The sequence below is a fragment of the Somniosus microcephalus genome, chromosome 4, assembly GCF_052327205.1.
Source record: "Somniosus microcephalus isolate GS21.2 chromosome 4, FLI_Smic_1.0, whole genome shotgun sequence".
In the NCBI taxonomy this organism is placed as follows: Eukaryota; Metazoa; Chordata; class Chondrichthyes; order Squaliformes; family Somniosidae; genus Somniosus; species Somniosus microcephalus.
In genome coordinates this window covers 90110248-90133983 of record NC_140990.1, presented here as the reverse complement: position 1 = coordinate 90133983, position 23736 = coordinate 90110248, and the positions used below count along the sequence as shown (strand labels likewise).

Here is a 23736-nt window from a genome sequence, read left to right as displayed (position 1 = left end):
ACTCCCAGTGAGAGGGAGTCGGAGAGTGATATTACTCCCAGTGAGAGGGAGTCGGAGAGTGATATTACTCCCAGTGAGAGGGAGTCGGAGAGTGAGATTACTCCCAGTGAGAGGGAGTCGGAGAGTGATATTACACCCAGTGAGAGGGAGTCGGAGAGTGATATTACTCCCAGTGAGAGGGAGTTGGAGAGTGAGATTACTCCCAGTGAGAGGGAGTCGGAGAGTGATATTACTCCCAGTGAGTGGGAGTCGGAGGGTGATATTACTCCCAGTGAGTGGGAGTCGGAGAGTGAGATTACTCCCAGTGAGAGGGAGTTGGAGAGTGATATTACTCCCAGTGAGAGGGAGTCGGAGAGTGATATTACTCCCAGTGAGTGGGAGTCGGAGAGTGATATTACTCCCAGTGAGTGGGAGTCGGAGAGTGAGATTACTCCCAGTGAGAGGGAGTCGGAGAGTGATATTACTCACAGTGAGAGGGAGTTGGAGAGTGATATTACTCCCAGTGAGAGGGAGCTGGAGAGTGATATTACTCCCAGTGAGAGGGAGTCGGAGAGTGATATTACTCCCAGTGAGAGAGAGTCGGGGAGTGATATTACTCCCAGTGAGAGGGGGTCGGAGAGTGATATTACTCCCAGTGAGAGGGAGTCGGAGAGTGATATTACACAGTGAGAGGGAGTCGGAGAGTGATATTACACCCAGTGAGAGGGAGTCGGAGAGTAATATTACTCCCAGTGAGAGTGAGTTGGAGAGTGATATTACTCCCAGTGATTGGGAGTCGGAGAGTGATATTACTCCCAGTGAGAGGGAGTCGTAGAGTGATATTACTCCCAGTGAGAGGGAGTTGGAGAGTGATATTACCCCCAGTGAGAGGGAGTGGGAGAGTGATATTACTCCCAGTGAGAGGGAGTCGGAGAGTGATATTACTCCCAGTGAGGGTGAGTTGGAGAGTGATATTACTCCCAGTGAGGGTGAGTTGGAGAGTGATATTACTCCCAGTGAGGGTGAGTTGGAGAGTGATATTACTCCCAGTGAGAGGGATTCGGAGAGTGATATTACTCCCAGTGAGAGGGTGTTGGAGAGTGATATTACTCCGTGAGAGGGAGTTGGAGAGTGATATTACATCCAGTGAGAGTGAGTTGGAGAGTGATCTTACTCCCAGTGAGTGGGAGTCGGAGAGTGATATTACTCCCAGTGAGAGGGAGTTGGAGAGTGATATTACTCCCAGTGAGAGGGAGTCGGAGAGTGATATTACTCCCAGTGAGGGTGAGTTGGATAGTGATATTACCCCCAGTGAGAGGGAGTTGGAGAGTGATAATACTCCCAGTGAGGGTGAGTTGGAGAGTGATATTACACCCAGTGAGAGGGAGTCGGAGAGTGATATTACTCCCAGTGAGTGGGAGTCGGAGAGCGATATTACTCCCAGTGAGAGGGAGTCGGAGAGTATTATTACTCCCAGTGAGAGGGTGTTGGAGAGTGATATTACTCCCAGTGAGAGGGAGTCGGAGAGTGATATTACTCCCAGTGAGAGGGAGTCGGAGAGTGATATTACTCCCAGTGAGAGGGAGTCGGAGAGTGATATTACTCCCAGTGAGAGGGAGTCGGAGAGTGATATTACTCCCAGTGAGAGGGAGTCGGAGAGTGATATTACTCCCAGTGAGAGGGAGTCGGAGAGTGATATTACTCCCAGTGAGAGGGAGTCGGAGAGTGATATTACTCCCAGTGAGAGGGAGTCGGAGAGTGATATTACACCCAGTGAGAGGGAGTCGGAGAGTGATATTACTCCCAGTGAGAGGGAGTCGGAGAGTTATATTACTCCCAGTGAGAGGGATTCGGAGAGTGATATTACTCCCAGTGAGAGGGAGTAGGAGAGTGATATTACTCCCAGTGAGAGGGAGTCGGAGAGTGATATTACACCCAGTGAGAGGGAGTCGGAGAGTGATATTACTCCCAATACAATACAATACAATACAAATCGCTTTATTGGCATGATAAGGTACATCTTATGTTGCCAAAGCATCAAAATACATTTATGGTTGAACACATAAACGCAGTTCCATTCATACAGTGTATAAACAGGTATATCCCTGAGTTTATAAATATATTTTCGCCTTGTTTATATATACTCTTGTCTTAGTTTACTGGTTGTCCCTCTGTTCATGGCAAGCTGTAACATAGTGTGCCGCCAGTGTTACACAGCTTCTCTCCTCCCCCAGTAGGAATGGGAGTTTTTGGTTGTCAGTCAGATTTCTGAATTCAGGGCATATTTGTGAGAATTTTTGATAGAAATTCTCTCTGATGCCCTGATATTTTCCACAGGCTGTGAGGAAGTGCATCTCTGTCTCAACTACTCCCTGACTGCAGTGAGAGCATATCCTGTCTTCTCTTGGCAGCCTGGTCTGCCTGTGTCTGCCTTTTTCGATCGCTAGGCTATGTTCGCTAAGTCTGTACCTTGTCAAGGTTCTTCTCAGTTTGTTATCCTTTACCATGGTCAGGTAATCAGCTATGTTGTATTGTCTGTTTAGGGCCAAGTAGCAATTGAGTTTGCTTTGGGTTTTTGTTGTTTCTGCCCAATATGACAGATATTTTTCCTTTTGCTTAGCGACGATTGTGTTGGGTCGAATTCTTTGTGTTACCCTGTCACTGTCCTGGGGCTGGTTATTGTTAGTATTGTTATTAGTTACTTTATTGAGTCCCAGGACTAGTTGACTGAGGGTATTCTTCTTTATGGTCAGCTCTTGGCATTTCAGGGCGTCGTAGTGATAGCATTGGGGGTTGCTCATTTGTAGGTGATTCCAAAATTTGGTGGCTCTTTTTTGGATAGTGATTATTAATGGGTATTGGCCTAGTTCCGCCCTGCATGCGTTGTTTACTGTTTTCCTTTGAGTCCGGAGAATACTTTTACAGAATTCCGCATGTAGGATCTCAATTGGGTGTTTGTCCCATTTTGCAAAATCTTGTTGTGTTAGTGGTCCCCAGACCTCACTGCCATAGAGTGCAATTGGTTCAATTACTGATTTGAAAATTTTGAGCCAAATGCTAATTGGGATTTCTATTTGGATTGATTTTTTGATGGCATAGAAAGCCCTTCTTGCTTTCTCTTTCAGTTCATTCACAGCCAGTTTGAAGTTTCCCGTAGAACTGATTTTTAAGCCCAAGTATGTGTAGTGAGTGGTTTGTTCAATTTTGGTTGTTCCTACTGTGAAATTTATTGTGGGTCCATGTTGTTTGGATCTTTGCTGGAACACAAGGACTTTGGTTTTTTGGGGATTTATTGTCAGGGCCCAAGTCTGGCAGTACGACTCCAGCAGGTCCAGGTTCTGCTGTAGACCCTCCTTAGTTGGTGACAGCAGAACCAGGTCGTCGGCATAGAGGAGGAATTTAACCTTGGATTCATATAGGGTGAGGCCGGGTGCTGTAGATTGTTCAAGTAGTTTTGCCAATCCATTAATGTAAATATTAAAGAGTGTCGGTGAGATTGGCGAGCCCTGCGTCACCCCCCGCCCCTGTGGGAAGTATTTTGTTTGTTTGTCTCCAATTTTAACTGCACATTTATTGTTGAGAGGGAGTTGGAGAGTGATATTACTGCCAGTGAGAGGGAGTCGGAGAGTGATATTACTCCCAGTGAGAGGGAGTTGGAGAGTGATACTACTCCCAGTGAGGCTTAGTTGGAGAATGATATTACTCCCAGCGAGAGGGAGTCGGAGAGTGATATTACTCCCAGTGAGGGTGAGTTGGAAAGTGATATTACCCCCAGTGAGAGGGAGTTGGAGAGTGATAATACTCCCAGTGAGGGTGAGTTGGAGAGTGATATTACACCCAGTGAGAGGGAGTCGGAGAGTGATATTACTCCCAGTGAGTGGGAGTCGGAGAGCGATATTACTCCCAGTGACAGGGAGTCGGAGAGTATTATTACTCCCAGTGAGAGGGTGTTGGAGAGTGATATTACTCCCAGTGAGAGGGAGTCGGAGAGTGATATTACTCCCAGTGAGAGGGAGTCGGAGAGTGATATTACACCCAGTGAGAATGAGCCGGAGAGTGATATTACTCCCAGTGAGAGGGAGTCGGAGAGTGATATTACTCCCAGTGAGAGGGAGTCGGAGAGTGATATTACTCCCAGTGAGAGGGAGTCGGAGAGTGATATTACTCCCAGTGAGAGGGAGTCGGAGAGTGATATTACTCCCAGTGAGAGGGAGTCGGAGAGTGATATTACACCCAGTGAGAGGGAGTCGGAGAGTGATATTACTCCCAGTGAGAGGGAGTCGGAGAGTTATATTACTCCCAGTGAGAGGGATTCGGAGAGTGATATTACTCCCAGTGAGAGGGAGTAGGAGAGTGATATTACTCCCAGTGAGAGGGAGTCGGAGAGTGATATTACTCCCAGTGAGAGGGAGTCGGAGAGTGATATTACACCCAGTGAGAGGGAGTCGGAGAGTGATATTACTCCCAGTGAGAGGGAGTTGGAGAGTGATATTACTGCCAGTGAGAGGGAGTCGGAGAGTGATATTACACAGTGAGAGGGAGTCGGAGAGTGATATTACACCCAGTGAGAGGGAGTCGGAGAGTGATATTAGTCCCAGTGAGAGGGAGTCGGAGAGTGACATTACTCCCAGTGAGAGGGAGTCGGAGAGTGATATTACTCCCAGTGAGAGGGAGTTGGAGAGTGAGATTACTCCCAGTGAGAGGGAGTCGGAGAGTGAGATTACTCCCAGTGAGAGGGAGTCGGAGAGTGATATTACTCCCAGTGAGAGGGAGTCGGAGAGTGATATTACTCCCAGTGAGAGGGAGTCGGAGAGTGATATTACACCCAGTGAGAGGGAGTCGGAGAGTGATATTACTCCCAGTGAGAGGGAGTCGGAGAGTTATATTACTCCCAGTGAGAGGGATTCGGAGAGTGATATTACTCCCAGTGAGAGGGAGTAGGAGAGTGATATTACTCCCAGTGAGAGGGAGTCGGAGAGTGATATTACTCCCAGTGAGAGGGAGTCGGAGAGTGATATTACACCCAGTGAGAGGGAGTCGGAGAGTGATATTACTCCCAGTGAGAGGGAGTTGGAGAGTGATATTACTGCCAGTGAGAGGGAGTCGGAGAGTGATATTACACAGTGAGAGGGAGTCGGAGAGTGATATTACACCCAGTGAGAGGGAGTCGGAGAGTGATATTACTCCCAGTGATAGGGAGTCGGAGAGTGACATTACTCCCAGTGAGAGGGAGTCGGAGAGTGATATTACTCCCAGTGAGAGGGAGTTGGAGAGTGATATTACTCCCAGTGAGGGTGAGTTGGAGAGTGATATTACTCCCAGTGAGAGGGAGTTGGAGAGTGATATTACTCCCAGTGAGAGGGAGTTGGAGAGTGATATTACACCCAGTGAGAGGGAGTCGGAGAGTGATATTACTCCCAGTGAGAGGGAGTCGGAGAGTGATATTACACACAGTGAGAGGGAGTCGGAGAGTGAGATTACTCCCAGTGAGAGGGAGTCGGAGAGTGATATTACACCCAGTGAGAGGGAGTCGGAGAGTGATATTACTCCCAGTGAGAGGGAGTTGGAGAGTGAGATTACTCCCAGTGAGAGGGAGTCGGAGAGTGATATTACTCCCAGTGAGTGGGAGTCGGAGGGTGATATTACTCCCAGTGAGTGGGAGTCGGAGAGTGAGATTACTCCCAGTGAGAGGGAGTTGGAGAGTGATATTACTCCCAGTGAGAGGGAGTCGGAGAGTGATATTACTCCCAGTGAGTGGGAGTCGGAGAGTGATATTACTCCCAGTGAGTGGGAGTCGGAGAGTGAGATTACTCCCAGTGAGAGGGAGTCGGAGAGTGATATTACTCACAGTGAGAGGGAGTTGGAGAGTGATATTACTCCCAGTGAGAGGGAGTTGGAGAGTGATATTACTCCCAGTGAGAGGGAGTCGGAGAGTGATATTACTCCCAGTGAGAGAGAGTCGGGGAGTGATATTACTCCCAGTGAGAGGGGGTCGGAGAGTGATATTACTCCCAGTGAGAGGGAGTCGGAGAGTGATATTACACAGTGAGAGGGAGTCGGAGAGTGATATTACACCCAGTGAGAGGGAGTCGGAGAGTAATATTACTCCCAGTGAGAGTGAGTTGGAGAGTGATATTACTCCCAGTGATTGGGAGTCGGAGAGTGATATTACTCCCAGTGAGAGGGAGTCGTAGAGTGATATTACTCCCAGTGAGAGGGAGTTGGAGAGTGATATTACCCCCAGTGAGAGGGAGTGGGAGAGTGATATTACTCCCAGTGAGAGGGAGTCGGAGAGTGATATTACTCCCAGTGAGGCTGAGTTGGAGAGTGATATTACACCCAGTGAGAGGGAGTCGGAGAGTGATATTACACCCAGTGAGGGTGAGTTGGAGAGTGATATTACTCCCAGTGAGGGTGAGTTGGAGAGTGATATTACTCCCAGTGAGAGGGATTCGGAGAGTGATATTACTCCCAGTGAGAGGGTGTTGGAGAGTGATATTACTCCGTGAGAGGGAGTTGGAGAGTGATATTACATCCAGTGAGAGTGAGTTGGAGAGTGATCTTACTCCCAGTGAGTGGGAGTCGGAGAGTGATATTACCAGTGAGAGGGAGTCGGAGAGTGATATTACTGCCAGTGAGAGGGAGTCGGAGAGTGATATTACTCCCAGTGAGAGGGAGTTGGAGAGTGATACTACTCCCAGTGAGGCTTAGTTGGAGAGTGATATTACTCCCAGTGAGAGGGAGTCGGAGAGTGATATTACTCCCAGTGAGGGTGAGTTGGATAGTGATATTACCCCCAGTGAGAGGGAGTTGGAGAGTGATAATACTCCCAGTGAGGGTGAGTTGGAGAGTGATATTACACCCAGTGAGAGGGAGTCGGAGAGTGATATTACTCCCAGTGAGTGGGAGTCGGAGAGCGATATTACTCCCAGTGAGAGGGAGTCAGAGAGTATTATTACTCCCAGTGAGAGGGTGTTGGAGAGTGATATTACTCCCAGTGAGAGGGAGTCGGAGAGTGATATTACTCCCAGTGAGAGGGAGTCGGAGAGTGATATTACTCCCAGTGAGAGGGAGTCGGAGAGTGATATTACTCCCAGTGAGAGGGAGTCGGAGAGTGATATTACTCCCAGTGAGAGGGAGTCGGAGAGTGATATTACACCCAGTGAGAGGGAGTCGGAGAGTGATATTACTCCCAGTGAGAGGGAGTCGGAGAGTTATATTACTCCCAGTGAGAGGGATTCGGAGAGTGATATTACTCCCAGTGAGAGGGAGTAGGAGAGTGATATTACTCCCAGTGAGAGGGAGTCGGAGAGTGATATTACACCCAGTGAGAGGGAGTCGGAGTGTGATATTACTCCCAATACAATACAATACAATACAAATCGCTTTATTGGCATGATAAGGTACATCTTATGTTGCCAAAGCATCAAAATACATTTATGGTTGAACACATAAACGCAGTTCCATTCATACAGTGTATAAACAGGTATATCCCTGAGTTTATAAATATATTTTCGCCTTGTTTATATATACTCTTGTCTTAGTTTACTGGTTGTCCCTCTGTTCATGGCAAGCTGTAACATAGTGTGCCGCCAGTGTTACACAGCTTCTCTCCTCCCCCAGTAGGAATGGGAGTTTTTGGTTGTCAGTCAGATTTCTGAATTCAGGGCATATTTGTGAGAATTTTTGATAGAAATTCTCTCTGATGCCCTGATATTTTCCACAGGCTGTGAGGAAGTGCATCTCTGTCTCAACTACTCCCTGACTGCAGTGAGAGCATATCCTGTCTTCTCTTGGCAGCCTGGTCTGCCTGTGTCTGCCTTTTTCGATCGCTAGGCTATGTTCGCTAAGTCTGTACCTTGTCAAGGTTCTTCTCAGTTTGTTATCCTTTACCATGGTCAGGTAATCAGCTATGTTGTATTGTCTGTTTAGGGCCAAGTAGCAATTGAGTTTGCTTTGGGTTTTTGTTGTTTCTGCCCAATATGACAGATATTTTTCCTTTTGCTTAGCGACGATTGTGTTGGGTCGAATTCTTTGTGTTACCCTGTCACTGTCCTGGGGCTGGTTATTGTTAGTATTGTTATTAGTTACTTTATTGAGTCCCAGGACTAGTTGACTGAGGGTATTCTTCTTTATGGTCAGCTCTTGGCATTTCAGGGCGTCGTAGTGATAGCATTGGGGGTTGCTCATTTGTAGGTGATTCCAAAATTTGGTGGCTCTTTTTTGGATAGTGATTATTAATGGGTATTGGCCTAGTTCCGCCCTGCATGCGTTGTTTACTGTTTTCCTTTGAGTCCGGAGAATACTTTTACAGAATTCCGCATGTAGGATCTCAATTGGGTGTTTGTCCCATTTTGCAAAATCTTGTTGTGTTAGTGGTCCCCAGACCTCACTGCCATAGAGTGCAATTGGTTCAATTACTGATTTGAAAATTTTGAGCCAAATGCTAATTGGGATTTCTATTTGGATTGATTTTTTGATGGCATAGAAAGCCCTTCTTGCTTTCTCTTTCAGTTCATTCACAGCCAGTTTGAAGTTTCCCGTAGAACTGATTTTTAAGCCCAAGTATGTGTAGTGAGTGGTTTGTTCAATTTTGGTTGTTCCTACTGTGAAATTTATTGTGGGTCCATGTTGTTTGGATCTTTGCTGGAACACAAGGACTTTGGTTTTTTGGGGATTTATTGTCAGGGCCCAAGTCTGGCAGTACGACTCCAGCAGGTCCAGGTTCTGCTGTAGACCCTCCTTAGTTGGTGACAGCAGAACCAGGTCGTCGGCATAGAGGAGGAATTTAACCTTGGATTCATATAGGGTGAGGCCGGGTGCTGTAGATTGTTCAAGTAGTTTTGCCAATCCATTAATGTAAATATTAAAGAGTGTCGGTGAGATTGGCGAGCCCTGCGTCACCCCCCGCCCCTGTGGGAAGTATTTTGTTTGTTTGTCTCCAATTTTAACTGCACATTTATTGTTGAGAGGGAGTTGGAGAGTGATATTACTGCCAGTGAGAGGGAGTCGGAGAGTGATATTACACAGTGAGAGGGAGTCGGAGAGTGACATTACTCCCAGTGAGAGGGAGTCGGAGAGTGATATTACTCCCAGTGAGAGGGAGTCGGAGAGTGATATTACACACAGTGAGAGGGAGTCGGAGAGTGAGATTACTCCCAGTGAGAGGGAGTTGGAGAGTGATATTACTCCCAGTGAGAGGGAGTCGGAGAGTGATATTACTCCCAGTGAGAGGGAGTCGGAGAGTGATATTACTCCCAGTGAGAGGGAGTCGGAGAGTGATATTACACCCAGTGAGAGGGAGTCGGAGAGTGATATTACTCCCAGTGAGAGGGAGTCGGAGAGTTATATTACTCCCAGTGAGAGGGATTCGGAGAGTGATATTACTCCCAGTGAGAGGGAGTAGGAGAGTGATATTACTCCCAGTGAGAGGGAGTTGGAGAGTGATATTACTGCCAGTGAGAGGGAGTCGGAGACTGATATTACACAGTGAGAGGGAGTCGGAGAGTGATATTACACCCAGTGAGAGGGAGTCGGAGAGTGATATTACTCCCAGTGAGAGGGAGTCGGAGAGTGACATTACTCCCAGTGAGAGGGAGTCGGAGAGTGATATTACTCCCAGTGAGAGGGAGTTGGAGAGTGATATTACTCCCAGTGAGGGTGAGTTGGAGAGTGATATTACTCCCAGTGAGAGGGAGTTGGAGAGTGATATTACTCCCAGTGAGAGGGAGTTGGAGAGTGATATTACACCCAGTGAGAGGGAGTCGGAGAGTGATATTACTCCCAGTGAGAGGGAGTCGGAGAGTGATATTACACACAGTGAGAGGGAGTCGGAGAGTGATATTACACCCAGTGAGAGGGAGTCGGAGAGTGATATTACTCCCAGTGAGAGGGAGTTGGAGAGTGAGATTACTCCCAGTGAGAGGGAGTCGGAGAGTGATATTACTCCCAGTGAGTGGGAGTCGGAGGGTGATATTACTCCCAGTGAGTGGGAGTCGGAGAGTGAGATTACTCCCAGTGAGAGGGAGTTGGAGAGTGATATTACTCCCAGTGAGAGGGAGTCGGAGAGTGATATTACTCCCAGTGAGTGGGAGTCGGAGAGTTATATTACTCCCAGTGAGAGGGATTCGGAGAGTGATATTACTCCCAGTGAGAGGGAGTAGGAGAGTGATATTACTCCCAGTGAGAGGGAGTCGGAGAGTGATATTACTTCCAGTGAGAGGGAGTCGGAGAGTGATATTACACCCAGTGAGAGGGAGTCGGAGAGTGATATTACTCCCAGTGAGAGGGAGTTGGAGAGTGATATTACTGCCAGTGAGAGGGAGTCGGAGACTGATATTACACAGTGAGAGGGAGTCGGAGAGTGATATTACACCCAGTGAGAGGGAGTCGGAGAGTGATATTACTCCCAGTGAGAGGGAGTCGGAGAGTGACATTACTCCCAGTGAGAGGGAGTCGGAGAGTGATATTACTCCCAGTGAGAGGGAGTTGGAGAGTGATATTACTCCCAGTGAGGGTGAGTTGGAGAGTGATATTACTCCCAGTGAGAGGGAGTTGGAGAGTGATATTACTCCCAGTGAGAGGGAGTTGGAGAGTGATATTACACCCAGTGAGAGGGAGTCGGAGAGTGATATTACTCCCAGTGAGAGGGAGTCGGAGAGTGATATTACACACAGTGAGAGGGAGTCGGAGAGTGATATTACACCCAGTGAGAGGGAGTCGGAGAGTGATATTACTCCCAGTGAGAGGGAGTTGGAGAGTGAGATTACTCCCAGTGAGAGGGAGTCGGAGAGTGATATTACTCCCAGTGAGTGGGAGTCGGAGGGTGATATTACTCCCAGTGAGTGGGAGTCGGAGAGTGAGATTACTCCCAGTGAGAGGGAGTTGGAGAGTGATATTACTCCCAGTGAGAGGGAGTCGGAGAGTGATATTACTCCCAGTGAGTGGGAGTCGGAGAGTGATATTACTCCCAGTGAGTGGGAGTCGGAGAGTGAGATTACTCCCAGTGAGAGGGAGTCGGAGAGTGATATTACTCCCAGTGAGAGGGAGTTGGAGAGTGATATTACTCCCAGTGAGAGGGAGTTGGAGAGTGATATTACTCCCAGTGAGAGGGAGTCGGAGAGTGATATTACTCCCAGTGAGAGAGAGTCGGAGAGTGATATTACTCCCAGTGAGAGGGGGTCGGAGAGTGATATTACTCCCAGTGAGAGGGAGTCGGTGAGTGATATTACACAGTGAGAGGGAGTCGGAGAGTGATATTACTCCCAGTGAGAGGGAGTCGGAGAGTGATATTACACCCAGTGAGAGGGAGTCGGAGAGTGATATTACTCCCAGTGAGAGGGAGTCGGAGAGTGATATTACACCCAGTGAGAGGGAGTCGGAGAGTGATATTACTCCCAGTGAGAGGGAGTCGGTGAGTGATATTACGGAATAAGGGAGCTGACTCTCTTTGACATGCTTTCCCTGTCTATCTCCTGCACTAGGATAATCCTGTTGGCTGTTCGGATGGCCGGATCAATGGTCGACAGTTGTGCACTTTTACGAATTCCAAGCACGGGATATTCCTGCCTCTTCGCTATGTGCACCCCGGTAAGACCCACTTGTGCAGTATGTTGGAACGGTATGTAATTGGGGAATCTGATGTGAGGGAGGTGGTTGACTGAAATAGTCTCCCGGTTTCCTCACCCCTCCTGCGTGCACTGAACCGTGACGGCTTCGGGTTCGATGAGAGCTGTCTCCACTCCGCTACCTCACCCACACTATAGAGAGAGTGGATGCATTGGTTGTCATTTTCCAAAATTCCATAGATTCTGGAACAGTTCCCACAAATTAGAACCCCACTATTTAAGAAAGGAGGGAGAGAGAAAACGGGGAACTACAGACCAGTTAGCCTGACATCAGTAGTAGGGAAAATGCTAGAATCTATTATTAAGGACGTGGTAACAGGGCACTTAGAAAATAATAATAGGAGTGGGCAGAGTCAACATGGATTTATGAAAGGGAAATCGTGTTTGACAAATGTCATTGAGTTTTTTGAGGTTGTAATTAGCACAATAGATAAGGAGGAACCAGTGGATGTGGTGTATTTGGATTTTCAGAAGGCATTCGATAAAGTGCCAAACAAGAGGTTATTAAACAAAATTAGGGCTCATGGGATTGGGGGTAATATACTAGCATGGATTGAGGATTGGTTAATGGACAGAAAACAGAGCGAAGGAATAAACGGGTAATTTTCGGGTTGGCAGGCTGTAACTAGTGGGGTACCGCAAGGATCAGCGCTTGGGCCTCAGCTATTCACAATCTACATCAATGATTTGGATGAGGGGACCAAATGTAATATATCCAAGTTTGATGATGATACAAAGCTGGGTGGGAATGTAAGTTGTGAGGAGGATGCAAAGAGGCTTCAAGGGGATATCGACAGGCTAAGTGAGTGGGCAAGAACATGGCGAATGGAATATAATGTGGAGAAATGTGAAGTTATCCACTTTGGTAGGAAAAATAGAAAAGCAGAGAATTTTTAAATGGTGAGAGATTGGGAAATGTTGGTGTTCAGAGGGACCTGGGTGTCCTTGTACACGAATCACTGAAAGTTAACATGCAGGTGCAGCACGAATTTATAAATAAATACAAGAATCATACATAAGTCAGGGGACGCTCCCGAAGATCGCGGCCGGGGCACGAGCGAGGCGCTGTGCATGGCGATGACGTCATCGCCAACGGCAAAGCGCCGCGGGGTGCTACCAGTTAGCGCCGCTGCTAACCTCCCGGAAAATAGACCCAGCCTATCCAGTCTTTCCTCATAGCTACGATTCTCTACTCCCAGCAACATCCTTGTAAATCTCCTCTGTACCCTCTCTAGTGCAATCACATCTTTCCTGTAATGTGACCAGAACTGCACTCAGTACTCTAGCTGAGGCCTAACTAGTGTTTTATACAGTTGAAGCATAACCTCCCTGCTCTTGTATTCTATGCCTCAGCTAATAAAGGCAAGCATTCCGTATGCCTTCTTAACCCCTTTATCTACCTGGCCTGCTACCTTCAGGGATCTGTGAACATGCACTCCAAGGTCCCTTTGTTCCTCTACACTACTCAGTGTCCTACCATTTAATGTGTATTCCCTTTCCTTGTTAGCCCTCCCCAAATGCCATTACCTCACACTTCTCTGGATTGAATTCCATTTGCCACTGTTCTGCCCACCTGACCAATTTATTGATATCTTCCTGCAGTCTACATCTTCCTTCTTCAGTATCAACCACACAGCCGATTTTAGTATCATCTGCAAACTTCTTAATCATACCCCCTATATTCAAGACAAGATCGTTGATATATACCACAAAAAGCAAGGGACCTCATACTGAGCCCTGCAGAACCCCACTGGAAACAGCCTTCCAGTCACAAAAACACCCATCAACCATTACCCTCTGCTTCCTGTCTCCGAGCCAGTTTTGAATCCAACTTGCCACTTTGCCCTGGGCTTTTAACTTCGTGACCAGTCTGCCATGTGGAACCTGCCAGACTGTTAATTGGCCTGCGAATCCTTCCAGTACCTCGCACTTTTCTCTGAGGAAAGAGCGTGAAGCTATCAAAACAGCAACAGTGATATTGGTTGAGGGATAAACATTGGCCCCTGGACACCGGGGAGAACTCCCACTGCTCTTCTTTCAATAGTGGCATTGGGATAGTTTACGTTCACCCGAGAGGAGCCTCAGTTTAACGCCTCACCCATAAAACGGCTCCTCCGGCAGTGCAGCGCTTCCCCTCGGTACTGGCACCGGGAGTGTTGGCCTTGGATTATGAGGCTCGAGCAGGGAGGTTATGATGGAGCTGTACAAAACGCTAGTTAGGCCACAGCTGGAATACTGTGTGCATTTCTGGTCGCCACACTATAGGAAGGATGTGATTGCATTGGAGAGGGTGTAGAGGAGATTCACCAGGATGTTACCTGGGCTGGAGCGCTTCAGCTATGAAGAGAGACTGGACAGGCTGGGGTTGTTTTCCTTAGAGCAGAGAAGGCTGAGGGGGGACCTGATTGAGGTGTACAAAATTATGAGGGGCATAGATAGGGTAGATAGAAAGGAACTTTCCCCCTTAGTAGAGGGGTCAATAACCAGGGGGCATAGTTTCAAGGTAAGGGGCAGGAGGTTTAGAGGGGATTTAAGGAAAAGCTTTTTCACCCAGAGGGTGGTTGGAATCTGGAACTCACTGCCTGAAAGGGTGGTAGAGGCAGGAACCCTCACAACATTCAAGAAGCATTTAGATGAGCACTTGAAAGGCCATAGCATACAATGCTATGGACCAAGTGCTGGAAAATGGGATTAGATTAGACAGGGCTTGATGGCCGGCGTGGACAAGATGGGCCGAAGGGCCTCTTTCTGTGATGTATAACTCTATGACTCTCTGGAGTGGGGCTTTGAACCTTACGACCTTCTGACTCGGGCCGAGAGCAAGACCGACTGCCTCTCATTTGACCCAGGATCCGTGGGGGGGCGGTGGGGGGCGGGGTGAGAGGTTGTCTTAACTTGTTTTAATGAGCCTGCTTCGATCTGTTGCCTGTGCTCAGACTAATGTGTCCTTCTTCCAAGTGACGGCACCTTCCACAGCTACAGTGCCTCCCAACTCCGAACAATGGCTGACTGAGAGCATCTTCACGCCCCGGGGCGGAAGCGACAAGGAAACACGGAACAAACCGCGGGGTAGGTACATCAGGAGGTGTACGAGCAGGGAACGCGTTGGAATCAAGACCAATATGTTGACGATAAGCTCTTTATTTTTTTGAGCATCCTCCCCAGCTCCCACAGACTGTGCCCAATTCTGGTCACCACATTACGGGAAAGATGTGATTGCACTAGAGAGGGTACAGAGGAGATTTACAAGGATGTTGCTGGGAGTAGAGAATCTTCGCTATGAGGAAAGACTGGATAGGCTGGGTCTGTTTTCCTTGGAACAGAGGAGGCTGAGGGGAGAACTTATTGAGGTGTATAAAATTATGAGGGGCCTAGATAAAGTGGATGGAAAGGACCTATTTCCCTTAGCAGAAGGGTCAAAAACCAGGGGGCACAGATTTAAAGTAATTGGTGGAAGGTTTAGAGGGGATTTGAGGGGAAATTTCTTCACCCAGAGGGTTGTGGGGGTCTAGAACTCACTGCCCGAAAGGGTGGTAGAGGCAGGAACCAGAACCACATTTAATAAGTACTTGGATGTGCACTTGGGATGCTCTAACCTGCAGGGCTACGGACCAAGAGCTGGGAAGTGGGATTAGGCTGGATAGCTCTTTGTTGGCCGGTGCGGTCACGATGGGCCGAAATGGCCTCCTTCCGTGCTGTAACTTTCTATGATTCTATGATGTCGAGGCCTACGAGGGGATGCAGGGGAGATTTAATCGAACGGTTCCAGGGAGGAGGGACTTCAGTTGCGCGGAGAGACTGGAGAAGCCGGGGTTGTTCTCCTTAGAGCAGAGAAGGTTAACGGGATATTTGATAGACTTTGATAAACTTATGAGGGGTTTTGATAGGGTAGGTAGGGAGAAACTGTTCCCATTGGCGGAACGGTCCGTAACCAGAAGACAACACAAGATTTAAGATAATTGGCAAGGGAACCAGAGTGGGACTGAGGAGATTTTTATTTTTTTACGTAGCGAGTTATTGTGATCTGGAATCATAGAAAGTTACAGCACGGAAGGAGGCCATTTCGGCCCATCGTGTCCGCGCCGGCCAACAAAGAGCTATCCAGCCTAATCCCACTTCCCAGCTCTTGGTCCGTAGCCCTGCAGGTTAGAGCATCCCAAGTGCACATCCAAGTACTTTTTAAATGTGATGAGTGTCTCTGCCTCGACCACCCTTTCAGGCAGTGAGTTCCAGACCCCCACCACCCTCTGGGTGAAGACATTTCTCCTCAACTCCCCTCTACTCCTGCTACCCATTACTTTAAATCTTTGCCCCCTGGTTATTGAACTCACTGCTACGGGAAATAGGTAATAAGAACATAAGAAATAGGAGCAGGAGTAGGCCATTCGGCCCTTCGAGCCTGTTCCGCCATTCAGTAAGATCACGGCTGACCTTCTACCTCATCTCCACTTTCCTGCACTATCCCCATACCCCTTGATTCCCTTAATATTCAAAAATCTATCGATCTCTGTCTTGAATATACTCAACGACTGAGCCTCCACAGCCCTCTGGGGCAGAGAATTCCAAAGATTCACCACCCCCTGAGTGAAGAAATTTCTCCTCATCTCAGTCCTAAATGGCCGACCCCTTATTCTGAGACTCTGACCCCTGGTTCTAGACTCCCCAGCCAGGGGAAACATCCTCCCTGCATCTACCCTGTCAAGCCCTGTAAGAATTTAGTATGTTTCAATGAGATCATAATCTTAATCATAAACAACTTTATTGTCATTGTTAGTGCACAAGTGCAGTACAACGAAATGTAGGCTTGCGGCTCCCGAGAGTGTACACTTAGATTAAGACATTTAACATTCAACATATATTTGGCTTGTAGTACATTAACATAAACGTAACCATAATAAAGTGCATTGGCAGATGTGCAGGCTTTAGAGTTTATTTGTGGAGTTCAGTAGGATGACAGCTCTGGGAAAGAAGCTGTTCCTAAATCTGGTCGTACGGGTGCGAATGCATCTGTAGCGTCTCCCAGATGGCAGGGGGGCGAACAGACTGAGGCTGGGGTGGGTATGGTCTTTGATGATGGTCCGTGACCTCCGTAAACAGCGTTTCTGGTATATGTGCTCTATGGTCGGTAGCCGGGAGCCGGTAATGCGTTGGGCAGTTTTGACTACCCGCTGCAGGGCTTTCCGGTCATAGTAGCTACAGCTGCCGTACCATACCGTGATACAGTTTGTCAGGATGCTCTCTATAGTGCAGCGGTAAAAGTTAGAGAGGATCAGGGGTGACAGATTACATCCCTTCAGCCTCCTTAGGAAATATAGATGCTGCTGGGCCTTCTTCACCAGAGAGGAGGTATTGAGGGACCAGGAGAGGTCTTCCGTGATGTGGACTCCGAGGAACTTAAAGCTGTCCACCCTTTCCACCACAGACCCATGGATGTGGATGGGGGTGTATCTTCCGCCTTTAGACTTCCTGAAGTCCACAATGATTTCTTTGGTTTTCTTGATGTTAAGGGCCAGGTTGTTATCGGCGCACCACTTCACGAGATGCTGGACCTCCTCCCTGTAGGCTGACTCATCATTGTTGGTGATCTGGCCTACTACCGTGGTATCATCCGCAAACTTGATGATGGTGTTGGAACCATGAACAGCCACACAGTCGTGGGTGAAGAGGGAGTAGAGGAGGGGGCTCAGCACACATCCTTGTGGGGCCCCCGTGTTCAGGGTCGGGGGGGGGGGGGGGGGAGGTGTGGTTACCTAATTTGACAGACTGGGGTCTGTTTGTTAGGAAGTCCAGGGTCCAGTTGCAGAGGGAAGTGTTCAGGCCAAGAGTGTGGAGTTTGGTGGCCAGCTTGTTGGGGACGATAGTGTTGAATGCTGAGCTGTAGTCTCACTCTTCTAAACTCTAGAGAATACAGGCCTAGTCTACTCAATCTCTCATCATAGGACAATCCCTCTATCCCAGGAACCAGTCTGGTGAACCTTCGTTGCACTCCCTCTATGGCAAGTATATCCTTCCTCAGGCAAGGAGACCAAAACTGTACACAATACTCCAGGTGTGGTCTCACCAAGGAGGACACAAATAACCTTCCAGAGATGTCAGGGAACATAGGCCTAGAAATTGGGTTGGGGCACCAAAGTGGCGCAAAAGTCACCTGAGCGCAGGATTTAGCGCAGCGATCGGAGTGATACCGATCGCCAGAAATTCAGTTTCAGTGCCGCTCGAGGGACACGGGGCGAGGCTCGAGGCGCTCCGCGTCCCTCTTAGGGCGCTGAAACTGATTATCGCAGCGCAACGTGCCACAGCGCCACATGCTGCGGCACGGCACGCTGTGGTACTGCAGGCCTTCCTCCCACTGTTAAGGGGGAGGTGCCTGCAACAGCGCGATCCCCGCTCGCGAGTGCCGGCAAATGAGCCCGGCACCAAGGAGAAGTGCCGGGCTCTCGGGGAAACAGCCGGCAATGCCGCGGGGGGGTGGTTAGGAGGCCGGGGACGGAGGTGCTGGCAGGCGGCCGCCAAAAAAGCAGCCGCCCCGCACCCCCACCTTAACTTGTGCCGCTGCCGGCACAGTAAGGCCCCGTGAACCGGGCGCGGGTAGCGCCGTTCGCTACCAAATATCGCGAACGGGGCACGAATGGGGCGCTGCGCACACCGATGACGTCATCGGTGGCGGCGCAGCGCAACAGGCTAACGCCACCATTAGCGCCCCTCCTGAATATCGCGGGAGGCGCAGCCAGTGGCGCTACAGCCACTGACTGCCTCTTTAGGCGCTAACAGGTGGCGCTACTCACCCAATTTCTCCCCCATAGGGTCTAATGAGAGGGAGGAACTGAAAGAAATCAGTATATGTAGGAAATGGTGTTAGGGAAATTGACGGGATTGAAGGCCGATAAATCCCCAGGGCCTGATAGTCTACATCCTAGGGTACTTAAGGAAGTGGCCCTAGAAATAGTAGATGCATTGCTAGTCATCTTCCAAAATTCTATAGACTCTGGAACAGTACCCATGGATTGGAGAGTAACTAATGTTACCCCACTATTCAAAAAAGGTGGTAGAGAGAAAACGGGGAATTACAGACCGGTAAGCCTGACATCGGTAGTGGGGAAAATGCTAGAGTCCATTATAAAAGATGTAATAGCAGAGCACTTGGAAAACAGTGACCGGATCGGACAAAGTCAACATGGATTTACAAAAGGTAAATCGTGCTTGACTAATCTACTGGAATTTTTTGAGGATGTAACTGGTAGAATAGATAAGGGAGAACCAGTGGATGTGGTCTATTTGGACTTTCAGAAGGTTTTCGATAAGGTCCCGCATAAGAGATTAGCGTGTAAAGTTAAGGCACATGGGATTGGGGGCAAGGTACTGACTTGGAGAGAGAACTGGTTGGCAGACAGGAAGCAAGGAGTTGGAATAAACGGGTCTTTTTCTGAGTGGCAGGCAGTGACTAGTGGGGTACCGCAGGGATCGGTCCTAGGAACCCAGCTATTCACAATATATATTAATGATCTAGACGAGGGAACTAGATGTAATATCTCCAAGTTTGCAGACGACACAAAGCTGGGTGGGCGTGTGTGCTGTGAGGAGGATGCCGAGAAACTCCAATATGATTTGGACAGGTTGGGTGATTGGGCAGATGCATGGCAGATGCAGTATAATGTGGATAAATGCGAGGTTATCCACTTTGGCGACAAAAACAGGAAGGCAGATTATTATCTGAACAGCAATAGATTGGGAGAAGGGGAAGTGAAACGCGACCTGGGTGTCCTTGTGCACCAGTCACTGAAGGTAAGCATGCAGGTGCAGCAGGCGGTTAAGAAAGTGAATGGTATGTTGGCCTTCGTAGCGAGAGGATTCGAGTACAGGAACAAGGATGTCTTGCTGCAGTTGTACAGGGCCTTGGTGAGACCACATCTTGAATATTGTGTGTAGTTTTGGTCGCCTTATCTGAGGAAGGATGTTCTTGCCATGGAGAGAGTGCAGCGAAGATTCACCAGACTGATACCTGGGATGGCAGTACTGACGTATGAGGAGAGATTGGGTCGATTGGGCTTATACTCACTGGAGTTTAGAAGAATGAGAGGGGATCTCATTGAAACTTATAAAACTCTAACAGGACTAGACAGACTAGATGCAGGAAAGGTGTTCCCGATGGCCGGGGAGTCCAGAACCAGGGGTCACAGTCTAAGGATAAGGGGTAAGCCATTTAGGACAGAGATGAGGAATTTCTTCACCCAGAGAGTGGTGAACCTGTGGAATTCTCTACCACAGAAGGCAGTTGAGGCCAATTCATTAAATATATTCAAGAAGGAGTTAGATATATTTCTTAAGGCTAAAGGGATCAAGGGACATGGGGAGAAGGCAAGGACAGGGTACTGAATTTGGATGATCAGCCATGATCTCATTAAATGATGGAGCAGGCTCGAGGGGCCGAATGGCCTACTCCTGCTCCTATCTTCTATGTTTCTATGTTTCACCATGGCTCTCTATCTAGGCCTGTCATAATTTTATACACCTCAATAAGGTCTCCTCTTTTCCAAAGAAAACAACCCCAGCCTATCCAATCTTCCCCGATAGCTAAAATGCCCTCTGAGCTGGACGTGAATGATCCCAAGGCCACTATGTCGAAGAAGAGCAGGGGAGTTCTCCCCAGTGTCCTGGGGCCAATATTTATCCCTCAACCAACACCTAAAAACAAGTGATCTGGTTATTTATCTCATTGCTGTTTGTGCGATCTTGCTGAGCACAACTTGGTGACCGTGTTTTCTACATTACAACAGTGACTACACTTCAAAAGCACTTCATTGGCTGTACAGCACTTTGAGACGTCCTGAAATCATTAAAGGCACGACAGAAATGCAAATCTTACTTTTCTCTTTCTTTCTATCCTCTCCCTCTCTCTTTCCCCCCTTTCTCTCTTCCACTTTCTCCATTCCCTCCCTCTTTCTGCCTCTCTTTCTCTTTCTATCTCTCTCCCTCTCTCCCTTCCTCTTTCTCTCTTGCTCCCTCCCTCTTTCACTCTCCCTTCTTCTTTCCCTCTCACTCTCCCTCCCTTTCTCTCTCTCTCTCTCGCTTCCTCTTTTTCTCTCTCGCTCTCTCCCTCTCTCTCTCCCCCTCTCGCTCTCCCCCTCTCGCTCTCTCCCTCTCGCTCTCCCCCTCTCGCTCTCTCCCTCTCGCACTCCCCCTCTCGCTCTCCCCCTCTCGCTCTCCCCTCTCGCTCTCTCCTATCGCTCTCTCCCTCTCGCTCCCCTCTCGCTCTCCCCTCTCGCTCTCCCCCTCTCGCTCTCCCCTCTTGCTCTCTCCCTCTCGCTCTCCCCCTCTCGCTCTCTCCCTCGCTCTCCCCTCTCGCTCTCCCCTCTCGCTCTCCCCTCTCGCTCTCTCCCTCTCGCTCTCCCCTCTCGCTCTCCCCTCTCACTCTCCCCCTCTCGCTCCCCCTCTCGCTCTCCCCTCTCGCTCTCTCCTCTCCCCCTCTCGCTCTCCCCCTCTCGCTCTCTCCCTCTCTCTCTCTTCCCTCTCGCTCCCCCCCTCTCGCTCCCCCCTCTCGCTCTCCCCTCTCGCTCTCCCCCTCTCGCTCTCTCCCTCTCGCTCTCCCCTCTCGCTCTCCCCCTCTCGCTCCCCCTCTCGCTCTCCCCCTCTCGCTCTCTCCCTCTCCCCCTCTCCCTCTCGCTGTCCCCCTCTCGCTCTCTCCCTCTCTCTCTCTCCCTCTCGCTCCCCCCTCTCGCTCTCCCCTCTCGCTCTCCACCTCTCGCTCTCTCCCTCTCGCTCTCCCCCTCTCGCTCTCTCCCTCTCGCTCTCCCCCTCTCGCTCTCTCCCTCTCGCTCTCATCCTCTCGCTCTCCCTCTCCCTCTCCCCCTCTCGCCCTCTCCCCCTCTCGCTCTCCCCCTCTCGCTCTCCCCCTCTCGCCCTCCCGCTCTCCCCTCCCGCTCGTCCCCTCCGCTCTCCTCCTCTCGCTCTCCCCCTCTCGCTCTCCCCCTCTCGCTCTGCCCCTCTCGCTCTCTCCTCTCGCTCTCCCCCTCTCGCTCTCTCCCTCTCGCTCTCCCCCTCTCGCTCTCTCCTCTCGCTCTCCCCCTCTCGCTCTTCCCCTCTCGCTCTCCCCCTCTCGCTCTCCCCCTCTCGCTCTCCCACCTCTCGCTCTCCCCCTCTCGCTCTCTCCCCCTCTCGCTCTCCCCCTCTCGCTCTCTCCCTCTCGCTCTCCCCCTCTCGCTCTCCCTCTCTCGCTCTCTCCCCCTCTCGCTCTCTCCTCTCGCTCTCTCCCTCTCGCTCTCTCCCTCTCGCTCTCCCCCTCTCTCGCTCTCCCCCTCTCGCTCTCCCCCTCTCGCTCTCTCCCTCTCGCTCTCCCCCTCTCGCTCTCCCCCTCTCGCTCTCCCCCTCTCGCTCTCTCCCTCTCGCTCTCTCCCTCTCTCTCCCCCTCTCGCTCTCTCCCTTTCGCTATCCCCCTCTCGCTCTCCCCCTCTCCCTCTCCCCCTCTTGCTCTCCCCTCTCGCTCTCCCCCTCTCGCTCTCCCCCTCTCGCTCTCTCCCTCTCTCTCCCCCTCTCGCTCTCTCCCTTTCGCTACCCCCTCTCACTCACGCCCTCTCCCCCCTCTCGCTCTCCTCCTCTCCCCCTCTCGATCTCCCCCTCTCGCTCTCCCCCTCTCGCTCTCCCCCTCTCGCTCTCCCCCTCTCGCTCTCTCCCTCTCGCTCTCCCCCTCTCGCTCTCCCCCTCTCGCTCTCCCCCTCTCGCTCTCCCCCTCTCGCTCTCCTCTCCCTCTCGCTCTCTCCCTCTCGCTCTCCCCCTCTCGCTATCTCCCTCTCGCTCTCCCCCTCTCGCTCTCTCCCCCTCTCGCTCTCCCCCTCTCGCTCTCCCCCTCTCGCTCTCTCTCCCTCTCGCTCTCCCCCTCTCGCTCTCTCCCTCTCGCTCTCCCCCTCTCGCTCTCTCCCCCTCTCGCTCTCTCCCCCTCTCGCTCTCTCTCCCTCTCGCTCTCCCTCTCGCTCCCCCCCTCTCGCTCCCCCCGTCTCGCTCCCCCCCTCTCGCTCTCCCCCTCTCGCTCTCCCCCTCTCGCTCTCTCCCTCTCGCTCTCTCCTCTCGCTCTCCCCCTCTCGCTCTCTCCTCTCGCTCTCTCCCTCTCGCTCTCCCCCTCTCGATCTCCCCCTCTCGATCTCCCCCTCTCGCTCTCTCCCTCTCGCTCTCCCCCTCTCGATCTCCCCCTCTCGCTCTCTCCCTCTCGCTCTCTCCCTCTCGCTCTCCCCCTCTCGCTCTCCCCCTCTCGCTCTCCCCCTCTCGCTCTCTCCCCCTCTCTCTCTCCCCTCTCGCCCTCCCTCTCTCGCTCTCTCCCTCTCGCTCTCCCCCTCTCGCTCCTCCCCCTCTCGCTCTCTCCCTCTCGCTCTCTCCCTCTCGCTCTCTCCCTCTCTCGCTATCTCCCTCTCGCTCTCCCCTCTCGCTCTCTCCCTCTCGCTCTCCCCCTCTCGCTCTCTCCCCTCTCGCTCTCCCCTCTCGCTCTCCCCCTCTCGCTCTCTCCCCTCTCGCTCTCTCTCCCTCTCGCTCTCCCTCTCGCTCTCCCCCTCTCGCTCTCCCCCTCTCGCTCTCCCCCTCTCGCTCTCCCCCTCTCGTTCTCCCCCTCTCGCTCTCTCCCTCTCGCTCTCCCCCTCTCGCTCTCTCCCTCTCGCTCTCCCCCTCTCGTCTCTCCCCCTCTCGCTCTCTCCCTCTCGCTCTCCCCCCTCTCGCTCTCTCCCTCTCGCTCTCCCCCTCTCGCTCTCTCCCTCTCGCTCCTCCCCTCTCGCTCTCCTCCCTCTCGCTCCCCCCCTCTCGCTCCCCCCCTCTCGCTCTCCCCCTCTCGCTCTCCCCCTCTCGCTCTCTCCCTCTCGCTCTCTCCCTCTCGCTCTCTCCCTCTCGCTCTCCCCCTCTCGCTCTCTCCCTCTCGCTCTCTCCCTCTCGCTCTCCCCCTCTCGCTCTCCCCCCTCTCGCTCTCCCCCTCTCGATCTCTCCCTCTCGCTCTCTCCCTCTCGCTCTCTCCCTCTCGCTCTCCCCCTCTCGATCTCCCCCTCTCGCTCTCTCCTCTCGCTCTCCCCCTCTCGCTCTCCCCCTCTCGCTCTCCCCTCTCGCTCTCTCCCCCTCTCGCTCTCTCTCCCCCTCTCGCTCTCCCCCTCCTCGCTCCCCC

The 23736-nt window shown here is 51.0% G+C and overlaps 1 protein-coding gene across 1 annotated transcript in view; it reads left to right on the top strand.

Annotated features, from left to right (window-relative positions):
- The window catches only part of LOC147119501 (ubiquitin carboxyl-terminal hydrolase CYLD-like), a 388802-nt gene that overhangs the window by 315267 nt on the left and 49799 nt on the right, over window positions 1-23736 (top strand). The window contains exons 4-5 of the mRNA XM_085984105.1: window positions 11463-11568; window positions 14565-14675. Of these exons, the coding sequence (XP_085840231.1) occupies window positions 11463-11568; window positions 14565-14675 (217 nt within the window). The remainder of the gene's footprint in view (window positions 1-11462; window positions 11569-14564; window positions 14676-23736) is intronic.